General features: G+C 49.0%; 1 protein-coding gene and 1 long non-coding RNA gene across 2 annotated transcripts; both read left to right on the forward strand.

The window, feature by feature from the left end:
* Positions 1-709: 709 nt before the first annotated feature.
* LOC311319236 lies at positions 710-3,884 on the forward strand. The gene is made up of 3 exons (XR_014630824.1): positions 710-873; positions 2,314-2,413; positions 3,657-3,884. It is a non-coding gene; the product is annotated as an uncharacterized lncRNA (long non-coding RNA).
* Positions 3,885-3,972: 88 nt separating this feature from the next.
* arhgef37 (Rho guanine nucleotide exchange factor (GEF) 37) lies at positions 3,973-26,196 on the forward strand (the record flags this gene model as incomplete). The annotated part of the gene is made up of 13 exons (XM_084450999.1): positions 3,973-4,191; positions 5,078-5,207; positions 5,779-5,926; positions 7,773-7,972; positions 8,882-9,012; positions 11,377-11,481; positions 11,850-11,963; positions 12,398-12,567; positions 15,269-15,416; positions 16,077-16,205; positions 18,510-18,705; positions 23,491-23,663; positions 24,229-26,196. Coding segments are annotated over 13 exons (2,049 nt in total), but the record flags the coding sequence as incomplete, so codon positions are not given.
* Positions 26,197-26,451: the final 255 nt, after the last annotated feature.

The raw sequence follows: 26,451 nt of genomic DNA on the forward strand, positions 1-26,451 counted from the left end.
TCAATAGGGTTCAATAGGGTTCAATCATTATACCTCCATGGGTTCAATAGGGTTCAATAGGGTTCAATCATTATACCTCCATGGGTTCAATAGGGTTCAATAGGGTTCAATCATTATACCTCCATGGGTTCAATAGGGTTCAATAGGGTTCAATCATTATACCTCCATGGGTTCAATAGGGTTCAATAGGGTTCAATAGGGTTCAATAGGGTTCAATAGGGTTCAATAGGGCTTCACTGGGTCTGGTCCATCCTGGGGGCCTGGTCCATCCTGGGGGCCTGGTCCATCCTGGGGGCCTGGTCCATCCTGGGGGCCTGGTCCATCCTGGGGGCCTGGGGGCCTGGTCCATCCTGGGGGCCTGGGGGCCTGGTCCATCCTGCCGGAAACGAGTTTGTTTTGGAACTTCATAGAGCCCATGTATTAATAGATACATTAATAGATGTATTAATAGAACTAGATAGATAGATAGATAGATAGATAGATAGATAGATAGATAGATAGATAGATAGATAGATAGATAGATAGATAGATCCACATGAACCACGTGACCGCGTGCGGGTCTGTCGTCGCTAGGTAACGGACCAATCGTTAACCCTTATCTCGACGCATGCGCAGTTGGCCATTCTCTGTGTTGACTGACGGCATGATCCTCTACCACCATGCTCGACCATCTTCATCCCTAGAAACACGACTAGAGAGCAGGGGGACATGAGAGCTCAGACCGGGAGGATCGCTCTGGTTGGATGCCTTGATCTCCTGGTGTATTTCCACTAGTTTCAACTCGTGATGAAGAGGATTGCTTTGTTGACGAGAAAACAGCAGGAACTCTCGTGTAAGCTACGTGTTTGGTCCATTCACCTGTCAACAGACCTGGTAAATAGAAAATCCCTCTATTCACTCTTTAGGATCTATTCACTCTTTAGGATCTGATACCTCTATTCACTCTTTAGGATCTGACCGATGAGGTCCCTCTTTGCGTCATTGTGTTTTATGACCAGTTGCTTTCTATTTTAAATGGCAGATAGGAGTCAGTAAGATGGAGTTTGCCCCCACTTCAATGCAAATGCAATCATACCAGAGGTCAACTACCCGTTTAGCATCAGCCTGACTGAATGTTGTAATTGGGCAGATAATGTTAAACAGAAATGATCTATCCCGGATCTATCCCGGTTCTATCCCGGGTCAATGGGGCATCTTAACACATGGGTAACATTAGATTAGGGCTACTAATGTGCCATGTCGGGATAGTATCCTCCTAATAATGCTAGTGGTGAAGAATATGCAGTCTGAGAAACCTTAATTTGTTTGACAGGGATTTTCGAAAACACTACAGAATGACAGAAATATAGTCTACCGTCCGTCACGTTTGTGATTCATCTGGAAACCTATCCAGATCAACAGGGTTAGGGTTAGGGGTGATTCATCTGGAAACCTATCCAGATCAACAGGGTTAGGGTTAGGGGTGATTCATCTGGAAACATATCCAGATCAACAGGGTTAGGGTTAGGGTTAGGGGTGATTCATCTGGAAACATATCCAGATCAACAGCATTCCTTCTCCAAGTAGCCTGTGAAGTTAATGTGTTTCACATTCCTATAGTGTATCCGTTCTTGCTGGGCAAGTAACTCAGTTAGTTGTCTAATGTTGCCGCTGTTTATTCTTGGTAATGTAGCCCAGTGAAAGTGAGTCCTCGTCTGTCCCGAGTAGGTAGCGAGTTGTTGGTTAAAGTCACTCACTTTTCATTGTTAAAACGGTGTTTTGTCGGGGACCCGGGTTTGAATCCCGCCCCTGGGCACCAAAACTGTCAGCTCACCACACTTCAACAAATTACATAGCCTACAACGTTTTTAGAGGAAATGTTACAAAATAAATAAATAAAACTCAGACAGGCTATCCTCTTCCTCATAACTGGAAAATACTGACAATTACTTGGCAATTGGTAGTGAGGATCCTCCTGGGGCTTTTGTTTCCTGACAGTCCGGTTGTGTGTCTCCCTACTGGAGAGCTGAGGGCGCTAGAATAGGGAGGCCGGCCAATCAGGTCACTTCCCTTCCCTCTCTCCACCGGCTGCTGCAGTCAGTAAAGGAGTGTGTGTGGTTGGCTCTCTCAGGCCTAGCCACACTGTTTCAATACCACCCCTTCCTTCAACCCCCCCGTCCGTTTCCCCCCAACACACAGCCTGGCTGGGTGGTAGCTGACCCCCCCCTCCGCCCATCCCCCTCCTCTCACACACCCCTGTCAAACGCAGCACAGCAGGCCACACAAAATGCGTCAGTGGACAAAGTTCCACCAGCCCTTCTGTGTGTTTTCCAGGCAGCCATTTGACTGCAGCAGTGTGGTCTGGCCCAGGGGCACAGCTGGGATTGGACAGCGTCCGTATTAGCACAGCCCCGCGGCCCTGCTTCTCCTCCAGGTAATCATGCGTTCTCCTGGGATGTTTATCTGTTCTTTTTGCTTTCTTTCTCTTGCACACTCAGACATGTGCTCACCTTCACACATACAGTACACATACTGTACACACACACACACACACACACACACACACACACACACACACAAACGTGTTATTATCCTGCTGATGTGAGGTTGTTTTGCTTGGGTTTCTCTGCTCTGTAATTGATTACTACAGTACAACCCCGAGATCAGATCTGTGCCTGAAAAACATGTTAAGTAATGGGTTGTGTGATATTTTGTTTGTCTGTGGTATTCTGTGTGGTATTTTGTCTGTGGTATTATGTTTGTCTGTGGTATTATGTTTGTCTGTGGTATTCTGTCTGTGGTATTCTGTGTCCCTGTGTCTGTTTCCCTGTGTCTGTGTATTAGGTGTCTTACAAATGTACGAATAGTGAGGAGAAGAGATCAGACTTGTTCCTCCCAGAGCAGAACAGAACCAGCGAGCAACACAGAGACTCGGGTCCCTCAGAGAGGATCCAGAACAGAGCAGCACTGTCGCTGCCTGGCACCGCTCCCCCATACCGCCCCCCCCCCTCACTGGCACCGCTCCCCCATACCGCCCCCCCTCACTTACGCACCGCCCCCCCCTCACTTACGCACTGGCACCGCCCCCCCCCCTCACTGGCACCGCTCCCCCATACCGCTCCCCCTCACTGACGCACCGCCCCCCCATACCGCCCCCCCCCCTCACTGGCACCGCTCCCCCATACCGCTCCCCCTCACTGACGCACCGCCCCCCCATACCGCTCTCCCCCTCACTTACGCACCGCTCCCCCCCTCACTTACGCACTGGCACCGCCCCCCCCCTCACTGGCACCGCCCCCCCCCCCTCACTGACGCACTGGCACCGCCCCCCCCCCTCACTGGCACCGCCCCCCCCCCTCACTGGCACCGCCCCCCCCCCTCACTGGCACCGCCCCCCCCCCCTCACTGGCACCGCCCCCCCCCTCACTGACGCAGCCCACATGCTTGGGATTTGTGATCAGATCACAGTTTACGGGTGAATCACCAAGGTTACGGGTGAATCACCAAGTCGATCACCTCGTGTGAAATCTTTGGGTCTTGTGGTTGAAACCTTTTTACAAATTACACAATCAGATCTATACAATATGAGATAAAGATAAGGTCCCGGTACGGATGATAATGTACATGCTTTAAGAAGAACGTCACAAACAGACAGGAATAATGTGTTTCTCTGATAGATACTCCGGCATGGAGAGACCCAGGAGGGCGAAGCCTGCGCCCCTCGACCTCTCTCCCCCAGGTCTGACCCCCCCCCTGGGCCCGGGGGCCCTCTCTCCCCCAGTCCTGACCCCCCCCCTGGGCCCGGGGGCCCTCTCTCCCCCAGTCCTGACCCCCCCCCGGGGCCCAGGGGCCCACACCCAGGAGGGAGAGGAGGCACAGGGAGACGGAGCCCCAGAAGAGGGGAGACGGGAATCAAACGAGGACAGCCAGGAGGACGCCCTGGGGTCAGATGAGACCGTGCTGATAGAGGAGGTCCAGGAGGACGCCCTGGGGTCAGATGAGACCGTGCTGATAGAGGAGGTCCAGGACGCGGGGGGATCGGGGGTCCCTGCGGAGGAGGAGGAGGCCGCAGCGGAGAAGGCGGCTGCCAGGGAGAGGGAGGCGCAGCGGCAGCTCCTGGCCACGGAGGAGCTGGTGCACACGGAGAGGAACTACCTCAGGATGCTGCAGATCAGCACCGTGACCATCCGCTCCAACCTGAGGAAACTGCAGGTACGGGATCCACGCCCAGCAGCTCTGGGGCAGATAGTTGAGCTGGGGCAGGGAGCTGGTGGTTCTGGTAGTTCTGGTGGTTCTGGTGGTTCTGGTGGTTCTGGTGGTTCTGGTGGTGTGTGGAGAGAGTGGAGAGAGGGTGTGTGTGGAGAGAGGGTGTGTGTGTGGAGAGAGTGGAGAGAGGGTGTGTGTGTGGAGAGAGGGTGTGTGTGGAGAGAGTGGAGAGAGGGTGTGTGTGGAGAGAGGGTGTGTGTGGAGAGAGTGGAGAGAGGGTGTGTGTGGAGAGAGGGTGTGTGTGGAGAGAGGGTGTGTGTGGAGAGAGTGGAGAGAGGGTGTGTGTGTGGAGAGAGGGTGTGTGTGGAGAGAGGGTGTGTGTGGAGAGAGTGGAGAGAGGGTGTGTGTGTGGAGAGAGTGGAGAGAGGGTGTGTGTGTGGAGAAGGCAGAGAGGGTGTGTGTGGAGAAGGCAGAGAGGGTGTGTGTGTGGAGAAGGCAGAGAGGGTGTGTGTGGAGAGAGGGTGTGTGTGTGGAGAGAGTGGAGAGGGTGTGTGTGGAGAAGGCAGAGAGGGTGTGTGTGTGGAGAAGGCATAGAGGGTGTGTGTGTGGAGAAGGCAGAGAGGGTGTGTGTGTGGAGAAGGCAGAGAGGGTGTGTGTGTGGAGAAGGCAGAGAGGGTGTGTGTGGAGAAGGCAGAGAGGGTGTGTGTGTGGAGAGAGTGGAGAGAGGGTGTGTGTGTGGAGAAGGCAGAGAGGGTGTGTGTGTGGAGAGAGTGGAGAGAGGGTGTGTGTGTGGAGAAGGCAGAGAGGTGGGGACAGAAGACGTGGAGTGTTGTGGGCGAACGGTTCATCTGTGGTCAGTGAGGTCAGCGTGACGTGGTCCCCCCCCCTGCAGCCTCCGCTGGTGGACCTGGACAGCATGTTCCTGTACGTGGAGGACGTGATGGACGTGTCCGGCCGCCTGCTCAGCCTGCTGGACCAGAAGCAGGTGCAGCCCGGGGACCCCCTCTTCCTGGAGACGCTCTGTAAGGGGGGGACGTCTTCCGCCGTGACACCTACGGACACAGTACCCTTATGAGACAAAAATATATTGCGATATATTGGAAAATATAATGTATAATATCAAGCAATACACATTTCCATATATAGGAAACTAGTGGTTTCCATTGTATTTTCCATTGTACTTCAATATATGAAAACCGGCAATTCCTTATGTATTATTCAATATTTTATGTATGATATATTATTATGTATATTTCCTCCATACCTTTTACATACTATAATATATTGACAGTTAATATATAGGGGAATATATTTTCTTTGCATAAGGATATGCAGTAACACACGTGGTCGTAGGAGTGAGAGCGCAGCGTGTCCCAATGGGGCGTTCAGAGAAATGCTCTTATCCCATCACTCGCTAACAATGCTTGCAAATGTCAACAAACCTCAACTTGAAATATCTCAAGAAGCGTCTGGTGGATTTTCAAAGGGTTTGGAGGAATCAGCAGGGATTGTAGATGATTGGCAAAGCAAGCCTCTTGAAGCCCTCTCTTTACTCCCCTCCTGTCCCCTTGTCCTCATGCTTCCCTGACCCAGGCCATGCGTTCCTCAGCCTCTCCTCAGACATAGAGGCCGCCTACAGGGAGTACCTGGCTAACTACAACCAGGTCATTGAGCTGGAGAACTCCTACAAGCAGAAGGAGAGCGTCTGGAGTCAGATAGTTCAGGTCATCAAGTCCTCAGCGTACGTTCATATACCTTTCTGTTACACATTCAATCCCAAATGGAACCTTCCAGCCATATGCATCTATCTACATAAGTGATATAAGTGTGAAGAGTCTCAGGGTTAAGAATTCATTTTATTTATACAGCACGTGTCATTGTGAAACAATCTCAAAGTGCTGAGACAATCACAAAGTCATTAAGAAAATGGTAAATGGACGGCACTTATATAGCGCTTTTCCACCTTAGCAGCACTCAAAGCGCTTTACAATGGCCTCTCATTCACACACACATTCACACACCAATGGCGGTAGCTGCCATGCAAGGTGCTAACCTGCTCATTGGGAGCAATTTGGGGTTAGGTGTCTTGCTCAAGGACACTTCAACATGTGGACAGTCGGAGCTGGGATTCGAACCACTGACCCTTCGATCACTGAACGACCCGCTCTACCAACTGAGCTACAGCCGCCCCTACACAGAGACTACACAGAGAGTAAACAGAGACTGATTATTATATATTAAATATATATACATTACATATAAGACCAGTCTAAAGAGTCTGTGGGGCCCTCAGGGAGGGCATTCCAAAGGTGGGGGGCAGCTGAGCGAAAAGCCCAATAGAGCAGAGCTGAGTCCTGGGGGATGAAGAAGCAGGGTCTCCATAGAGCAGAGCTTAGTCCTGGGGGATGAAGAAGCAGGGTCTCATAGAGCAGACTTAGTCCTGGTGATGAAGAAGCAGGGTCTCCATAGAGCAGAGCTTAGTCCTGGGGTGTGAAGAAGCAGGGTCTCATAGAGCAGAGCTGAGTCCTGGAGGTATGAAGAAGCAGGATCTCTCATAGAGCAGAGCTGAGTCCTGGAGGTATGAAGAAGCAGGGTCTCATAGAGCAGAGCTGAGTCCTGGGTGATGAAGAAGCAGGGTCTCATAGAGCAGAGCTTAGGGGGATGATTAATTAAATCTTGTAGGAGACGGAGCCAGTGCAAAGATGCCAGGGTAGTGGTGTGACATGGGTATATTTCCAGACTCTCATCAGGATCCTGGTAGCACTGTTCTGGGTGTACTGGAGCTTTTGGAGGCTCTAGCCAGAGATCCCAATGAACAGTGTATTGCAGTAGTCCAGCCTTGAGGAGCCAATGGCTTGAACAAGCTTCTCAGCATCAGGCAAGGTTAAGGTGGGATGGACTTTGGTGATGTTTTTAAGGTGGTAGAATGATGTCTCACAGAGATGTTTGATGTTGGTGTCGGAGGCCAGGGAGGGATCAAACTGATGTTGGTAATTGAGGAGGAGAGAGCGATGGTTTGGCCTGCAGTGGTGCCGAGGGTAGAGCCTCCGTCTTGCTGCTGTCCAGTGGAAGGACGTTTTGTTTCATCCGTGCCCTTGTGTCCTCAAGGCAGGTGTTGATCTGGGTTTCAGGAGAGGACTTCCATGATCTATTGTGTTGGCTGTATCTGTAGCGATACTCTAGCACTGATACTCTAGCACTGATACTCTAGCACTGATACTCTAGCACTGATACTCTAGCCCTGATACTCTAGCCCTGATACTCTAGCACTGATACTCTAGCCCTGATACTCTAGCCCTGATACTCTAGCACTGATACTCTAGCCCTGATACTCTAGCCCTGATACTCTAGCACTGATACTCTAGCACTGATACTCTAGCACTGATCTCTCACACGTACCGGTGTAGTTCTGCATGGGTTTGGATCCCGACCCAGCTCACCCTCCCCGCCTCCCCCTGTCCCCGCCTCCCCCTGTCCCTGCGTCCCCCTGTCCCCGCCTCCCCCTGTCCCCGCCTCCCCCTGTCCCCGCGTCCCCCGTCCCCGCGTCCCCGCGTCCCCCGTCCCCGCGTCCTGCTACTGACCCCCAGGCTGGAGGTGAACGCCACGTCCCTGAGCTTCTTCCTGGTGATGCCGGTCCAGCGCATCGCCCGCTACCCGCTGCTGCTGCAGACCATCCGGAAGCACACGGCCCCCGGCCACCCCGCCCTGCCCCTGCTGGAGCAGGCCGCCCGCACCGCCGTGGCGCTCAACTGCAGGATCAACGAGTACAAGCGCTTCCGAGAAGTCGGTGAGGACCTCCCAGAGCACGTTCACTAAGGCTTCTCCATTACCCACAGACATGGTTACACTATCAGGAAACCATGGCTGCGTTCTGAATCGCATACTTCTACTTTTTACTACAAGTACATACTGCAGCTGCCCCTAGAAAGTACGTACTTTGCACGCAGAATACATCCAGTTGGGACATACTACCTTGTCATACAGTAACACTGCGCCTTGAAATTTGACCACATCCGTCACTGTCCGTGAAGCGACATTCGTCCACAGCTGGGATTCATCAAAACACCTCCGGCGCGACTCACACGTGATATAATTCTGAATTCATAATTCAGTCAGAATAGCCAGAATCGCTCGTGCACACACCTTGCGCAACTAACTTAACCCATGGATACAGGAGACTGACCTCTGACATAACTCTGCGACGGAAACACCATCTCTCGCTAACCTTGGGGGGGGGGGGTACCTGTCTGGGGAAGTGTTCTCTGACCTTGGGGGGGGGGGGGGGGGGTACCTGTCTGGGGAAGTGTTCTCTGACCTTGGGGGGGGGGGGGTACCTGTCTGGGGAAGTGTTCTCTGACCTTGGGGGGAGGGGGGGGGGGGGGGGTACCTGTCTGGGGAAGTGGGGGGGGGGGGGGGGGGCGGGGGTGGTACCTGTCTGGGGAAGTGTTCTCTGACCTTGGGGGGGGGGGGGTACCTGTCTGGGGAAGGGTTCTCTGACCTTGGGGGGGGGTACCTGTCTGGGGAAGGGTTCTCTGACCTTGGTCTTGGTGTTCTCCGGCCCATTGACCCCCACTGACCTCCACTCCCACAGTCAGTCACAGTTAACACACTGGTGATTCCTTCGCTCTGCACTATATGCAAAACAGACTTCTCTCAATGAATAATAATGATGCTGCCATCTGTCTCATCACTATAGCTGACAAATACAAGAAGACCGAGACGCTGACCATCAAGGACAAGATCAACCGTCTGAACAGCCACAGCATCGCCAAGAAGACAGCGCGGCTCAGCCAGTTCATCAAACACGAGACCGGGATCACACCCAAGGTCCCTAACCCTAACCCTAACCCTAACCCTAACCGGGATCACACCCAAGGTCCCTAACCCTAACCCTAACCGGGATCACACCCAAGGTCCCTAACCCTAACCCTAACCGGGATCACACCCAAGGTCACACGCATTCTCTTACTCTCTTTATATCTGTAAAGCAAGGCAGGTAAGACAGGTCAGTCAAACGTGTGAAGAGAGATACCAGGACTGGACTCTCCTCATCTCACCAGGACTGGACTCTCCTCATCTCAGGGGCGAGGCCAGGTGGCCTCCTTCTGGTGTCACTACGGTTTTTAGGACAGAAAGGCCACATGCCATGCCACAAAGGCCATTGAGTGAAATAAGATGATTTGGAGCTTACGAATAAACGTGTTATGTCAGTTGACATGACAGTCAACACAGTATGACAGGCTGATTGTCATTAAGGAATTCTGAAAGCTGTCTTTAGTAGGCCTGAATGATTCCATGTTTAAGTTTCTGACAGTTGGAAAAGGTTAGAGGCTCAGATTGGAGCAAGCGTCCAGTCAGGTGAAGGCAGATTGCAGATGACCTATCAGCCTGTGTATTTTAAGACACTAATTCATCTACATGCTTGTAAAGTTTAAATTATACTTCAGATGGCACTCACATGATTTCATATCCATGCAGTGCAAAGTCCATTTCAAAAGTCACCAGAGGTGAGCAATTCTCTGGCGAGGTGTAACATTTGCCACAGTTTGAATATAAACCATGGAAAGAATCTTTAAGAGGACATGGAGTATTTTAGGAGTGGACGTCTAACCTCTCTCTACTGGGTTGGGCGACAATCTCACAACTAAAGCTCCCTGAGTCACTGCTCCATAGCAACAAACAACAAGCCCTAGCAACCAAAACAATTTCCTTGACATGCTAGCCAGCTATTTTTAGTTATATTGTTTCTAGGGCTGTAAGACATCTGGGTCTTAGCCTGGAAGGTCTGGGAAAATTTTCATGTTCATATAGTGTAACTAAATATTATAAATAAATAGCCATACTTATGACTACATACATAATAGCCACTCAAAGGCGTCAACCCATTTCTGCTGAAAGGACCTTCTCTGTGCTCCAGAGCTGGTGAGAGGATATTGGTCAAGTTTGATTTGCTTCGGCTCTGTTTCTGGAGTCCCTTAATCCTCTTCCTCTCCGTCTTCCTGGACTAACTATACCTACTCCTCTATAGGGACACTCCTTGCACAGCCTATTAGAAATGCAAACCTGTATAATTAGGCTACTAACTGAATGCATTTAGAATCTGTTTATACTGTATAGAGACCCTCCTCTCACCGCCTACAGGGACCTGCATATGATCCTCCTCCTGACATCTCCTTCTGCTCTCAAATCTAAAAATAATATGTTATGCTGTAGCCTACATAATGCAAACTAAATACCTAATTCCTCTTAATACCCCTTGTATATTACTAGCTACCTCTGGCATCATGCTGGCTTGTCTGGCTGGCAGCACTGATCATTTCAGCTGAGTTTGCAGACTGAGAAACTGACGCAGCAAGCCAGCATTAACTATTTGTGTGCCGGTGTTGGTGCGATGGCCATGGGAAAACTAATGAATAAATCCTACCTGTAGGATTCATAAATAAAACGTTTTATTAAAACTACAGCAGAGGAGTAGCGTTGAGTGGACTCTCTTAAAAAAAGTTTTTTTTTTTTTTATTTGTTATTTTTTATTAGTCTAATTTAAACCATTCGGGGATAATTAAAACTCTGACTAAAGATGTGGGTATCCTCTGACTAAAGAAGTGGTATAGTCTGACTAAACAAGTGGGTGTACTCTGACTAAAGAAGTGGGTCTACTGTAGCACAAATGTTACAGTTTTTACATTGGTGGTATTCAAAGAAGTGGGTCTACTGTGGGTCCATGGATAGAGAAGTGGGTCTACTGTGGGTCCATGGATAGAGAAGTGGGTCTACTGTGGGTCTATAGATAGAGAAGTGGGTCTACTGTGGGTCCATGGATAGAGAAGTGGGTCTACTGTGGGTCCATGGATAGAGAAGTGGGTCTACTGTGGGTCCATAGATAGAGATGTGGGTCTACTGTGGGTCCATGGATAGAGAAGTGGGTCTACTGTGGGTCCATGGATAGAGAAGTGGGTCTACTGTGGGTCCATGGATAGAGATGTGGGTCTACTGTGGGTCCATAGATAGAGATGTGGGTCTACTGTGGGTCCATGGATAGAGATGTGGGTCTACTGTGGGTCCATGGATAGAGATGTGGGTCTACTCATATACCCTCCACTGCACCACTCCAAGTACCAGGTAGTGATACGGCTGATCGTTCCTGTTGGTACTGTAGTGAGTGACCATGACGTGACTCACTCTGTTCTCCAGACGGTGGACGAGGAATTTGATGCGTTGGAGGGCTTCTTCTACGTGCTGGAGAATGGCATCACAGAGCTCCATGACAACGTAGAGACTTACCTTGGACACGTGCAGGTAAACTCTCCATGCAAACAGCTTAACCCTAACCCCAACCCTAACCCCAGCTTGTTCTTCTCTAGATATGTTGCCGTGGACTCCATGTGCAGTAAATCATTCGCTGTATTGGTTCTGCATGTACTCCACTTATGAATCAACCACTACCGTTCAAATGACGTCAACCAGGCGGGAACCATAGCAGTGATCAGACTGGCCACTCTTTGGTGTTAGATGATGGTGGTTTGAGATTATGAAAATACATGTTCAGTGTATAATAGTATCCTCTCCCTACTGTTAACAACCACTGTGTTTCATTACTGTGCATTACTGAGCACACTGCTATCCTCAGCACGTATGGACACCGTTCTCCTGTGTTTCATTTCCAGAGGTTCCTTTCCTGCAGGCCGGAGGAGTTTGACCTGGACCTGGACGGAGAGAAGCCTGCTATCTGCTACAAGGAAATCACCACTGCGCTGAGACAGTGGATCCTGCCCACATTCGTGAGTCAGGCTGACATGTTGTTATGTGTACTGCAACAATGGCCACAAAGACAAGCCTTATTGAATTATGATGTTGGAAGGATTTGAACAGTCTGGAACCACAGACTGTTGGTGCCTTTAAAAAAGGACTAAAAACCTTACTTTTTAGCAGAGCCTTTTCTGACTTGTAATTTTTTGACTTGTCTGTTTTTATCTTTTTTTTCCCCTTTTTATGCTTCTCTGTTTTTATTCCTATCTTTTTTCTTCTGTAGCACTTGAGATTTGTTTGGAATGTAAAGTTTATTACAAATAAAATGTATTATTACTATTATTATTATTATTATTATTATTTTCATAGTCCAGAATCGCCAATTGAAACCCTCCTGCTCCATTGAAACCCTCGTCTCTCTTGTACTCCTCAACTCTCCGTCCATCGCCTCTCTTGCCTTTCCCAGGAGCAGAGAGTCAGGACCCTGGTCCACAAGCCTCTGTGCTCCCTGCTGGACCTGCTGGCGGGCCCTCGGAACCTGATCCGGAAGCGCCTGGACAAACTACTAGACTACGAGCTGCTGGAGGACAGGGCTTCTCTGAGCTATGAGGAGCAGGCAGTGGCTAACACCTTCAGGTACCCACAACCATCCAACACCTTCAGGTACCCACAACCATCCAACACCTTCAGGTACCCCCAATCATCCAACACCTTCAGGTACCCACAACCATCCAACACCTTCAGGTACCCCCAATCATCCAACACCTTCAGGTACCCACAACCATCCAACACCTTCAGGTACCCACAACCATCCAACACCTTCAGGTACCCCCAACCATCCAACACCTTCAGGTACCCACAACCATCCAAAACCTTCAGGTACCCCCAACCATCCAACACCTTCAGGTACCCCCAACCATTAAACACATGCAGGTACCCCCAACCATCCAACACCTTCAAGTACCCCCAACCATCCAACACCTTCAGATACCCCCAACCATCCAACACCTTCAGGTACCCACAACCATCCAACACCTTCAGGTACCCACAACCATCCAACACCTTCAGGTACCCCCAACCATTAAACACATGCAGGTACCCCCAACCATCCAACACCTTCGATACCCCCAACCATCCAACACCTTCAGGTACCCCCAACCATCCAACACCTTCAGGTACCCCCAACCATCCAACACCTTCAGCTACCCCCAACCATCCAACACATGCAGGTACCCCCAACCATCCAACACCTTCAGGTACCCACAACCATCCAACACCTTCAGCTACCCCCAACCATCCAACACCTTCAGCTACCCCCAACCATCCAACACCTTCAGGTACCCCCAACCATCCAACACCTTCAGGTACCCACAACCATCCAACACCTTCAGCTACCCCCAACCATCCAACACCTTCAGCTACCCCCAACCATCCAACACCTTCAGCCACCCCCAACCATCCAACACCTTCAGGTACCCCCAACCATCCAACACCTTCAGGTACCCCCAACCATCCAACACCTTCAGGTACCCCCAACCATCCAACACCTTCAGGTACCCCCAACCATCCAACACATGCAGGTACCCCCAACCATCCAACACCTTCAGGTACCCACAACCATCCTTGAGGTACCCCCAGGTAAGTAGGTACAGTACTTATGATCCCCGGGAGGGAAATTGCACTGTTACAGCAGTGGTATGCAAAGAACATCAAAAAAGCACAATCAAGACTAAATTCAGATGTACAATAGATCCAGAATATATAACACATCCAAATATACACAGACAAGAGTGCAAACATAAGTGTATAACAGTAGATGGAGGCCTAGACTGCGCAAACATGCTTAAGGTGTGCAAGATTCCAGTATCAGTAGGGTTAGGGTTAGGGTTAGAGAGGTTAGAGGTTAGGGACAGAGCTGACTCAACCTCCTGAGGAAGTTCAGGCCCTTTGATGTGTGTAGAGTGATGCTGAACATGATCTACCAGTCTGCTGTTGCAATTTCCATCGCAGTGTTAATAAAAGCACATCATTCATATAGAATCCCTATTAAAATGTGCATTTACGCCGCACACAACTATTTACGAGACAAAACGTGTGCCTGCCAGGACAACGCTCCACACGGTTTCGCGCAAAAATAACGTTAATATGTTTGATTTGTTTGTAGGCAGTAATGACCCTCATACCAACACCTGCATGTGTTGGACAGTAGTGCACCCACCCATCCAACACATGCAGGTACATCAACTTCTATCTCTGCGCACCCATCTAACCAACCTTTGTTGCGATATGTACCTAACTGTCCAACACCCACTGGTATATCACACCAATCAGCTTTACAGCTACATTCAACCATCTCACTCTGAATACTGGCATATCCAACAGGCCACAGAGAACGGGGTTTAAGTGCTTGGTGCTTAGGTACCATGATGGTGGGTGGCAGTGACTCAGCAGTCCTCTGGCGAATGAGTACTTGCTTAACAGCTTCCTTGCCACTGTCAACATCAACCATAGCAATGCTGGCATGGCTCACTTAGTGACGTTTACATCCTGGTCACCCTTTAAGGTCATAAATATGTGTTTAAGTATAATTGTGTTTTCCTACCACATGTGGAGGAAAAGTCTTCGATTTCCAAATGGGTCTTTTTTAGTGAGTCAGGTCTTCCAAAGATATCAAACAAAACAGTTTATTTCCAACGTATAGGTCTTTACTGTAATTCTTCAAAGTTGCGCAAAGATCAAAGTAACCGAGGGAAGCAACTCGCTCCAGGGAAGACGGAACACAAAAGGAGCGAGTTGGACATGCATATGTTGACCCAGGCCTATATAGGCGTCCTACATCTGGTTTTTGTTATCCCCAAATACATATATTGTTCCTTGACACCCATGACACCCATTCCACAGCTGGTGCTTCCTGCTGGGCCTCCTCTATTGACAATTTCATGGAATGTTCATATTCAAAACAGGAACACCACAGTTTACAGTTCACTTTACTGTACTTGGACCAAGAAGTCATTGCCCTAGTGACAAAAAGTTCCCATGTCTACCCATAGTATCCCTTTTACCCCAATACAGAGGAGGGAGGGAGGGGGGGGGGGAGGGAGGGAGGGAGGAGAGAGTGAGCAGCAATGTTAATGTACTGTAAGAGATGTCATCTTGTCCTGTGTGCGTACTGCGTATGCATATCTAAGGTAGCATGAATTACGTTACATAGGCTTACTGATCTTGTGACTAATTAGTGGACTGCTTACATATTTCATAATTGATTGATTATATCTTTCATATCATAGAATAAGCCTGAATGGAACAGCAGCTTTAATGACACCTCTTCCCCCTGCAGGACCATCAACACCCTGCTCCTGAACGAGCTGCCGCAGTTCAACGGCCTGGCGCTGCAGCTGCTGTGGGGCATGCTGGGAACTTTCAGCTGCCTGCACCGAGACCTGGCCTCCGACATGGAGCAACTTTTCCAGAGCTTTGCACAACAGGTACACAGAAGTATACTACATACTGGTACTACACTGCACTTCTGCAATGCTGCATACTGGTACTACACAGTACCCTTGCACAGCTTTACACAACAGGTAGCCTAAATAGTAGTACTCACTGTAATATACACACGGGGTTCTACTACAGGAGGTAAAACGTGCCAGTGTAATTCCTTAAGCAAGCACTTTCAGTTTTTATCACTTAAACACTAAACAGCAATACTTTCATGTCTGACAGCTATACTATATATGTCTGACAGCTACAGTTTTTATTTATTTATTTGCACCATGTTTTAAAAGAAGAAAAATAACAATCAATTAATAATTTACAATCCAGTGCTGAGGGAAGGGAAGCCCAGGGCTCATACACAGCCCCTCCCATCTCAACATGAACATTCATGGAAAATCAGAGGGTAGGGGAAATTTAAAAAGTCAATGATAAACAATAATACAGTTTTGGAATAGAAGTATAGCTGTAGTAGGCTGACAGCTATACTCTACACATGGCTGACAGCTATACTCTACACATGGCTGACAGCTATACTCTACACATGGCTGACAGCTATACTCTACATGGCTGACAGCTATACTCTACATGGCTGTAGTTGCACTCAGAGATGTCTCTAAACTTGTCCCTCCTGAATCCTGTCTTCTCTGCAGCTCCCCCACAGTTCCCTGGAGCATGGTGCATTCTGGGAGTGGGCGGGGTGTGCGGTCTTGGAGGGGGCGGGGAGGCTGGAGAGCCTGTGTCGGAATGTGGAAGACCAGCTGAATGCTCCCGTTGTCCAGGTCTGTCCCAACAAAAGCCTGTTGTTAAAGCCTGTCTATAAGATGCTATCCTTCTATGTGTGCTGGGGAACACTGACCAGGGACTGTGTGTGTGTGTGTGTTTCTGTGTGTGTGTGTGTGTGTGTGTGTGCGTGTGCGTGTGCGTGTGCGTGTGCGTGTGCGTGTGCGTGTGCGTGTGCGTGTGCGTGTGCGTGCGTGTGCGTGTGCGTGTGCGTGTTTCTGTGTGTCTATGTCTGTCTGTCCATGTTCGCAAAGCTTATTATCAGATCCCAGTAGAATGTCTCATACTAGAGTCCTTCACTGGGCAATTTATTCCGGCATCATGCGGTCGGAATGACTTGAATTAGCTGATGAATGAATGAATGAATGAATGAATGAATGGAGCTGTGCTCTTGACTCCTGCTTTCTTTATTGTGTTACCTGCTCAGTCAGGCTCTGTGTTGCCTAAAGAGTCAGTAAATATCTAATATTTTAATATCTAATATTAGTAAAAAACTAACACAACATAATGTGTTACTACATTGTATTTCCTGTTTTGGCGGGGGTGGGGGTGGGGGGGTGTAGCGTTCCTAAGAACGGTCGTATGTCTGCAGTCGGGTTCTTCTCAGTGTACAGATCTTCCTGTGCAAGCAGGTTCTGAGGCACAGAAGAATGAGATTCATCATATCTGTCTAGTCTAACGATAATAGTTGTGATTTGATGTCGCTCACAAGTGGAGAAGTGGTTGCAGTCTAGATGTACTGGGCTCCCAGCAGTCCTGGACCGGGTCACAACTGTGTTCTCTGCACAGAGAAGCCCGCATGAACAACTGGGGGAAATTGAACAGTTTCCACTGCATCTTAAAAGAGAGGAATTACATGAGTGACCTTTGTAGCCTGTATAGTGGTGGTGTTGTGTGTCTCTTTCCTGACTCTCTCTACGTGTGTCCCCCTGTCTCTACGTGTGTCCCCCTGTCTCTACGTGTGTCCCCCTGTCTCTACGTGTGTCCCTGTCTCTACGTGTGTCCCCCTGTCTCTACGTGTGTCCCCCTGTCTCTACGTGTGTCCCTGTCTCTACGTGTCCCCCTGTCTCTACGTGTGTCCCCCTGTCTCTATGTGTGTCCCCCTGTCTCTACGTGTGTCCCCCTGTCTCTACGTGTGTCCCCCTGTCTCTACGTGTATCCCCCTGTCTACGTGTGTCCCCCTGTCTACGTGTGTCCCCCTGTCTCTACGTGTATCCCCCTGTCTCTACGTGTGTCCCCCTGTCTCTACGTGTGTCCCCCTGTCTCTACGTGTGTCCCCCTGTCTCTACGTGTATCCCCCTGTCTCTACGTGTGTCCCCCTGTCTCTATGTGTGTCCCCCTGTCTCTATGTGTGTCCCCCTGTCTCTACGTGTGTCCCCCTGTCTCTACGTGTATCCCCCTGTCTCTATGTGTGTCCCCCTGTCTCTATGTGTGTCCCCCTGTCTCTACGTGTGTCCCCCTGTCTCTACGTGTGTCCCCCTGTCTCTACGTGTGTCCCCCTGTCTCTACGTGTGTCTCTGTCTCTATGTGTGTCCCCCTGTCTCTACGTGTATCCCCCTGTCTCTACGTGTATCCCCCTGTCTCTATGTGTGTCCCCCTGTCTCTACGTGTATCCCCCTGTCTCTACGTGTATCCCCCTGTCTCTACGTGTGTCCCCCTGTCTCTACGTGTATCCCCCTGTCTCTACGTGTGTCCCCCTGTCTCTACGTGTGTCCCCCTGTCTCTATGTGTGTCCCCCTGTCTCTACGTGTGTCCCCCTGTCTCTACGTGTGTCCCCCTGTCTCTACGTGTGTCCCCTTGTCTCTACGTGTGTCCCCCTGTCTCTACGTGTGTCCCCCTGTCTCTACGTGTGTCCCTGTCTCTACGTGTGTCCCCCTGTCTCTACGTGTGTCCCCCTGTCTCTACGTGTGTCCCCTTGTCTCTACGTGTGTCCCCCTGTCTCTACGTGTGTCCCCCTGTCTCTACGTGTGTCCCTGTCTCTACGTGTGTCCCTGTCTCTACGTGTGTCCCTGTCTCTATGTGTGTCCCCCTGTCTCTACGTGTGTCCCTGTCTCTACGTGTGTCCCCCTGTCTCTACGTGTGTCCCCCTGTCTCTATGTGTGTCCCCCTGTCTCTACGTGTGTCCCCCTGTCTCTACGTGTGTCCCTGTCTCTACGTGTGTCCCTGTCTCTACGTGTGTCCCTGTCTCTATGTGTGTCCCCCTGTCTCTACGTGTGTCCCTGTCTCTACGTGTGTCCCCCTGTCTCTACGTGTGTCCCCCTGTCTCTATGTGTGTCCCCCTGTCTCTACGTGTGTCCCCCCAGCCCCTCAGTCCGTCGTCCCAGCAGCGTCTCAAGCTCCTGATGCAGAAGCACGGCTCTGGGAAGATCTACCAGCTGAGCAGCCACGTGGTGGGGTCCCGGGACCTGGATCTGAGCCTGGCCCGCGGGGAGCTGGTGGCCATCCTCAGCCAGGCCGACACCAGGGGGGACCGGCGCCGCTGGCTGGTCGACGCCGGAGGTAACGTCCACCAACCCAACACACCCACACTGTTCAGAATACCAACCCAACACACCCACACTGTTCAGAATACCAACCCAACACACCCACACTGTTCAGAATACCAACCCAACACACCCACACTGTTCAGATACCAACCCAACACACCCACACTGTTCAGAATACCAACCCAACACACCCACACTGTTCAGAATACCAACCCAACACACCCACACTGTTCAGAATACCAACCCAACACACCCACACTGTTCAGAATACCAACCCAACACACCCACACTGTTCAGAATACTAACCCAACACACCCACACTGTTCAGAATACCAACCCAACACACCCACACTGTTCAGAATACCAACCCAACACACCCACACTGTTCAGAATACCAACCCAACACACCCACACTGTTCAGAACACCAACCCAACACACCCACACTGTTCAGAATACCAACCCAACACACCCACACTGTTCAGAATACCAACCCAACACACTGTTCAGAATACCAACCCAACACACCCACACTGTTCAAAATACCAACCCAACACACCCACACTGTTCAGAATACCAACCCAACACCCACACTGTTCAATATACCAACCCAACACATCCACACTGTTCAAAATACCAACCCAACACACCCACACTGTTCAGAATACCAACCCAACACACCCACACTGTTCAGAATACCAACCCAACACACCCACACTGTTCACAATACCAACCCAACACACCCACACTGTTCAGAATACCAACCCAACACCCACACTGTTCAAAATACCAACCCAACACACCCACACTGTTCACAATACCAACCCAACACACCCACACTGTTCAAAATACCAACCCAGCACACCCACACTGTTCAGAATACCAACCCAACACACCCACACTGTTCAGAATACCAACCCAACACACTGTTCAGAATACCAACCCAACACACCCACACTGTTCAGAATACCAACCCAACACACTGTTCAGAATACCAACCCAACACACCCACACTGTTCAGAATACCAACCCAACACACCCACACTGTTCAGAATACCAACCCAACACATCCACACTGTTCAGAATACCAACCCAACACACCCACACTGTTCAAAATACCAACCCAACACACCCACACTGTTCTAAATACCAACCCAACACACCCACACTGTTCAGAATACCAACCCAACACACCCACACTGTTCAGAATACCAACCCAACACACCCAGACTGTTCAGAATACCAACCCAACACACCCACACTGTTCAGAATACCAACCCAACACACCCACACTGTTCAGAATACCAACCCAACACACCCACACTGTTCAAAATACCAACCCAACACACCCACACTGTTCAGAATACCAACCCAACACACCCACACTGTTCAGAATACCAACCCAACACACCCACACTGTTCAAAATACCAACCCAACACACCCACACTGTTCAGAATACCAACCCAACACACCCACACTGTTCAAAATACCAACCCAACACACCCACACTGTTCAGAATACCAACCCAACACACCCACACTGTTCAGAATACCAACCCAACACACCCACACTGTTCAGAATACCAACCCAACACACCCACACTGTTCAGAATACCAACCCAACACACCCACACTGTTCAGAATACCAACCCAACACACCCACACTGTTCAGAATACCAACCCAACACACCCACACTGTTCAGAACACCAACCCAACACACCCACACTGTTCAGAACACCAACCCAACACACCCACACTGTTCAGAATACCAACCAAACACACCCACACTGTTCAGAATACCAACCCAACACATTTCAGCAACAAGGCAATTCACAGTGCTTTACATGAGACATTAAAAGCATCAAGACAAAGTACAAGAAACATAAAAGGCTATTTAAAACTAAATGCAAAAAAATAAAATTGAAAGCAAAATGCAGGAAAATCAAAATACAGGAATAAAAGTTACAGTGCAGTGTATGAATGAATAATTATTTGATTTAATAAAAAGCAGCGGCAAAAATAAGTCTTCAGTCTTGATTTAAAAGAACTGAGAGTTGCAGCAGACCTGCAGTTTTCTGGAAGTTTGTTCCAGATATGTGGAGCATAAAAACTGAACGCTGCTTCTCCATGTTTTGTTTTAACTCTGGGGACAGAAAGCAGACCAGTGCCAGACGACCTGAGAGGTCTGGATGGTTCATAATGTAGCAGCAGATCAGAAATATATTCTGGCCCTAAACCACTCAGTGCTTTATAAACCAACATCAGTATTTTAAAGTGAATTCTTTGACAGACAGGAAGCCAGTGTAAGGACCTCAGAACTGGAGTGATGTGATCCACTTTCTTAGTCTTAGTGAGGACTCGAGCAGCAGCGTTTTGAATCAGCTGCAGCTGTCTGATTGATTTTTTAGAGAGTCTGAGTCCATGACTACACCAAGATGTCTGGCTTCGTTTGTGGTTTTTAGCATTACTGATTGGAGCTGAGCGCTGACTTTTAATCGTTCTTCTTTGGCTCCAAAGACAATTACTTCAGTTTTATTTTTGTTTAGTTGAAGAAAGATTTGGCACATCCAATCATTGATTTGTTGAATGCACTTACTCAGCGCTTGTATGGGATTATAGTCCCCTGGTGATATGGTGATATAAATGTGTGTGTCGTTTGCGTAGCTATGGTAACATATTTTGTTGTTTTCCATAATTTGTGCTAGTGGGAGCATGTGAATGTTGAACAGAAGAGGCCCCAGAATGGAACCTTGGGAAACAGGTCATTTTTGTCAGCTCAGATTTGTAATCGCCTATAGAGACAAAGTAGTCTCTGTCCTTCAAGTAGGATTCAAACCAGTTTAGCACTGGGCCAGAAATTCCCAGCCAGTTTTCCAGTCGGCCTAGTAGTATGTTGTGGTCAACCATGTTGAATGCAGCGCTGAAATCCAGTAATACTAAGACAGAAATTCTGCCATTGTCTGTGTTTAAATGGATGTCATTGAAGACCTTAACAAGAGCAGTCTCGGTGCTGTGGTGGGGTCGAAATCCTGACTGGAAGACATCAACACAATGATTTAGTGCCAGGACGTTGTTCAGCTGTTGAAACTGTTGAACGGCCTTTTCAATGATTTTACTTAACAACGGGAGGTTTGATATGGGCCTGTAACTGTTCATTTGTGAGCTGTCTAGATTATTCTTTTTTAAGAGTGGCTTGATGACTGCAGTTTCCAGGGTTTGTGGGAACACACCTGAAAGAAGAGATGTGTTTACAATTTGTAGTAAATCTGTACTGATTTTAAGTGGACACTAGGACAGCACATATCCTGTACCTGATATGGAGGCACTGACTGTTTGGCTAATTTTCTGAATTTTGTCAGTGAAGAATGAGGCAAATTCATTGCAGGCCCTGGTGGATAGAGGTTCAGAGGCTACTGACACAGGAGTTAGTGCCTCTTCGCCAGCTAGCCAGAGCAGTACTGTAACTAGCTGTACTTCATAGTGATTTGAGTAAATTCACAGAAATATGTGATGACACAAACAGTAGGTACAGTACGTGGAGACAAGTATGCAGCAGACTATGACCTGCTTTTGTTTGAAATAACTGGGAGGGATTCAGAGACATTCAGAGATCAATAGTTGTAAAATGTAGTCAGGTTGCTGGGAGAGAGAGGGAGCTGAATCACTTCTATTCTTGTTCCCTTTTCAGCCCTTGGGACTGTCCAGCGAGACCTTGTGGTTTTCCGTGGCTGTGGGCTGGGTTAGGGTTAGGGTTAGGGTTAGGGTTAGGGTTAGGGTTAGGGTTAGGGTAAGGGTTAGGGTTAGGGTTAGGATTAGGGTTAGGGTTAGGGTAAGGGTAAGGGTTAGGGTTAGGGTTAGGGTTAGGGTTAGGGTTGTTGAATGTCTACTACAGGTGCATCTCAGAAAATTAAAATATTGTGAAAAAGTCAATTTTCCGTAATTTCATTCAATCAGTGAAACTTTCATGTATTCTAGATCCATCACACAAAGTGAAATAGTTCAAGCCTTTTTTGTTTTAATCTTTATGATTGTACAGTATGTTCAGTATGTTCATTCATACACTTGGTCGGGGCTCCTTTTGCACAAATCAAAATGTGCATCAACGTGGAGCAACATGGAGGCAATCAGCCTTGAATTATTTCACGTGTGTTCAATTCATGTGTAATGAATCTATAATAATGAAAGTTTCACTTTTTGAATTAAATTACGGAAAATAATGAACTTTCCATAATATTCTAATCTTCTGAGATGCACCTCTATATGGGTAGTCGTGAGGTGGAACAGTACATTGAAACTTGAATGCACTTACAGTACCAAATGGCCGTGTGATTTATTTAAGTTCCCAGCTTTTCAAGCGGTTCAGCTCATGAATATAACCAGCAACCTTTGGGCCACTGGTCTGAGGCTCTAACCTCTGGGTGACCCTTCTGGATAGTGGCAGTATAAGCCATGTACGATCTGGCCACTAGAGGGCGCTAGACCCAAGCATTACCTAAGCCAGTATTGGTGCTTATCTAAGAATGTTGCACAACCATTATGTATGACGTACTGTAGATGCACACCAATGTCGATTTTTCACCAAGAGCTTTCAGAAAGTGTGTTAGCAATGAATGTGTTCCCTGTGACCTCTGACCACTGCCTCGTGACCTCCTGACCTCTCCCACTGTCCAGGTCCTAGGGGCTACGTCCCTGCATCGAAGCTACTGCCTCGTAACCTCTGACCTCTCCCACTGTCCAGGTCCTAGGGGCTACGTCCCTGCATCGATGCCTCGTAACCTCTGACCTCTCCCACTGTCCAGGTCCTAGGGGCTACGTCCCTGCATCCAAGCTGGTCCGCTACCATCAGGTGACCATGGATCCTCCGCCCTCGCCCCACCTGTCCCTGCCCGCCGGCGGGGGGGGGGGCGCCCGGAGGCACTCGTACTCCCCGGAGGCCCGGCCCATGGGGTCCCTGGCCCTGCCCTGCTTCCAGGTGAGTCACGCTTAAAGGGACAGGCCACTGTTTTTACAAAGTAGGACGTGATACATACTACTGACATAGTACTACTGTGTATTCAGTATGCTGGACTAGATGTAGTACTACTGTGTATTCACTATGCTGGACTAGACATATTACTGCCAAATACACACAGTATGTGCTGTTTGATTTGAGTTATCCTTTCACTTGTCATAGTTCGCTCGTCTTGACTGGGTCTTTCTCCTAGTTGGTCTGGTCTAGTTGGTCTGGTCTAGTTGGTCTGGTCTAGTTGGTCTGGTCTAGTTGGTCTGGTCTTGACTGGGCCTTTCTCCTAGTTGGTCTGGTCTAGTTGGTCTGGTCTAGATGGTCTGGTCTAGTTGGTCTGGTCTAGTTGGTCTGGTCTAGTTGGTCTGGTCTAGTTGGTCTGGTCTAGTTGGTCTGGTCTAGATGGTCTGGTCTAGTTGGTCTGGTCTAGTTGGTCTGGTCTAGTTGGTCTGGTCTAGTTGGTCTGGTCTAGTTGGTCTGGTCTAGTTGGTCTGGTCTAGTTGGTCTGGTCTTGACTGGGTCTTTGTCATTACAGGTGTTTGCGGGTTACGACTTCACAGCGAGGACCAATCACGAGGTGTCCCTTCAGGCCGGCGAGCCAATCAGAGTCCTGGAGGCTCACGACAAGCGGGGCAGCCCGGAGTGGAGCCTGGTGGAGGCGAGGGGGAAGAGGGGCTACGTCCCCTCCAACTACCTGGTGGTCCTGCCCTCCTCCATGTGACGTCATCACCCCGCGTCGCGGCGGCCCACCAGATCGCTCCGCGCACAGCGCCGCCGGACACATGGCTGCAGCCGCCCGGCGTCCACCCGCACGTCCCTGCAGAGGACGGGCGCTCGCTGGACATGGGGGACACCTGGAGGGTGTGTGTGGACATGCTGTGGACATGCTGTTAGGTGTGCAGGCGTGTGTGTTTTCTGAAGCGGTGCTCCGGTCAGCTGCTAACATGTGGAGCTGCTCCCTGCCATCCAATCAGAGCCCTGCTGAATGCTGGGGACATGAAGGAGACGCTTAAAGCATCAACCAACGTTCGGCTTCTCCAGCAGACTGGACAAACTGGCACACACACACACACACACACACACACACACACACACACACTGTAGTATTGCCTCAGAGGAGGGAAGAATGAAGGCAGACTGTGGGAAGAGAATTAGTATTGTCAGAGTGTCTCAGCGTCTGACAGCCTTGTCTGCGTGTCTGTCTGGGTTTCTGGACCTCACTGTTCTCTCTCACAGCTCAGCGAGCTCCCCCGGTAACGGTAGTACTATAGGTTCCCCACTAACACAAGTCATTACAAGTTTGTGCAAAAGGATGTCGGCATACAGTAGAAATACATGCATGTCTACGCTGCACAGCCTGAACAAGTACACTAAACATACGCTGCTCAGCCTGAACAAGTACACTAAACATACGCTGCTCAGCCTGAACAAGTACACTAAACATACGCTGCACAGCCTGAACTAGTACACTAAACATACGCTGCACAGCCTGAACAAGTACACTAAACATACGCTGCACAGCCTGAACTAGTACACTAAACATACGCTGCTCAGCCTGAACAAGTACACTCAACAGAGAGCATTGGAGAGAGTGTTAGATAATCTCTGCCTTAGCACCTAACGGGTAACTGCTGTCAAATAGAGCTGCAAATATAACTTAAATATAGCTATTTAACCCCGAAATGCAGTGGGTGATGTTATTGAACCAGTTAATTTACTAGCTTGTTGTACAGCTTCTGTAATGTAAATGTAAATTGTATTATAGCCTGATTGGTCCAAAAGTGCTCCTGTCCTCCTGTCAACATGTCCTTGGGCACTGAACCCCAAATTGCTCCCAGTGAGCAGGCTAGCACCTTGCATGGCAGCTGCTGCCATTGGTGTGTGAATGTGTGTGTGAATGTGTGTGTGAATGAGAGGCCATTGTAAAGCGCTTTGGATAAAAGCATTATATAAGTGGAGTCCATTTACGTCCTGCTATCTTCTGGATAGTGGCAGCATAAGCCATGTACGATCTGGCCACTAGAGGGCGTTAGACCCAAGCATTGCCTAAGCCAGTATTGGTGCTTATCTAAGAATGTTGCACAACCATTATGTATGACGTACTGTAGATGCACACCAATGTTGATTCTTCACCAAGAGCTTTCAAAATGTGTGTTAGCAATGAATGTTTGAAGGTGTTCCCATGTTCTCATGTTTGTGTGCATTTTCATATTTTATTGTATGTGTTTCTGTGTCAAAGGGACTGAGTGATGTGACTTGAAGGATTTGATATGAATATGAAATGACTCATCCTGGACAAATGAATAGATATCAGACAGGGAGACCGCTTCTGCAGTGCAGCAGGAATATAGTTGACCTGCGCAGAACGTGTTCCCAGCATGCACCTCAGAACCAGAGAACTCAACTGAATCTGAACAAGGCTCTAAGATGGAGATGACGCAGTTTAATGATATATGATGATGATGATGATGATGATGATTAATGTTATATATATATTTTTGAGAAAATGCGGCTTGTGTTGATGGCTTATTTGAGGCGGTCGTTGAGACGATGAGGTAATGAAGTATAAGAGATTGCAGGAGGTCATTAGTGTTACACTTATTCAAACGCTTTTATGTTGGAGCACTTCTCACTGTTCACATACTGTAAGAACCGTGTGTGTGTGTGTGTGTGTGTGTGTGTGTGTGTGTGTGTGTGTGTGTGTGTGTGTGTGTGTGTGTGTGTGTGTGTCCTACGTCAGTGCTCGTCACACAGTGAG

This window comes from Borostomias antarcticus (assembly GCF_949987555.1).
Source record: "Borostomias antarcticus genome assembly, chromosome: 16".
Taxonomy (NCBI): domain Eukaryota; kingdom Metazoa; phylum Chordata; class Actinopteri; order Stomiiformes; family Stomiidae; genus Borostomias; species Borostomias antarcticus.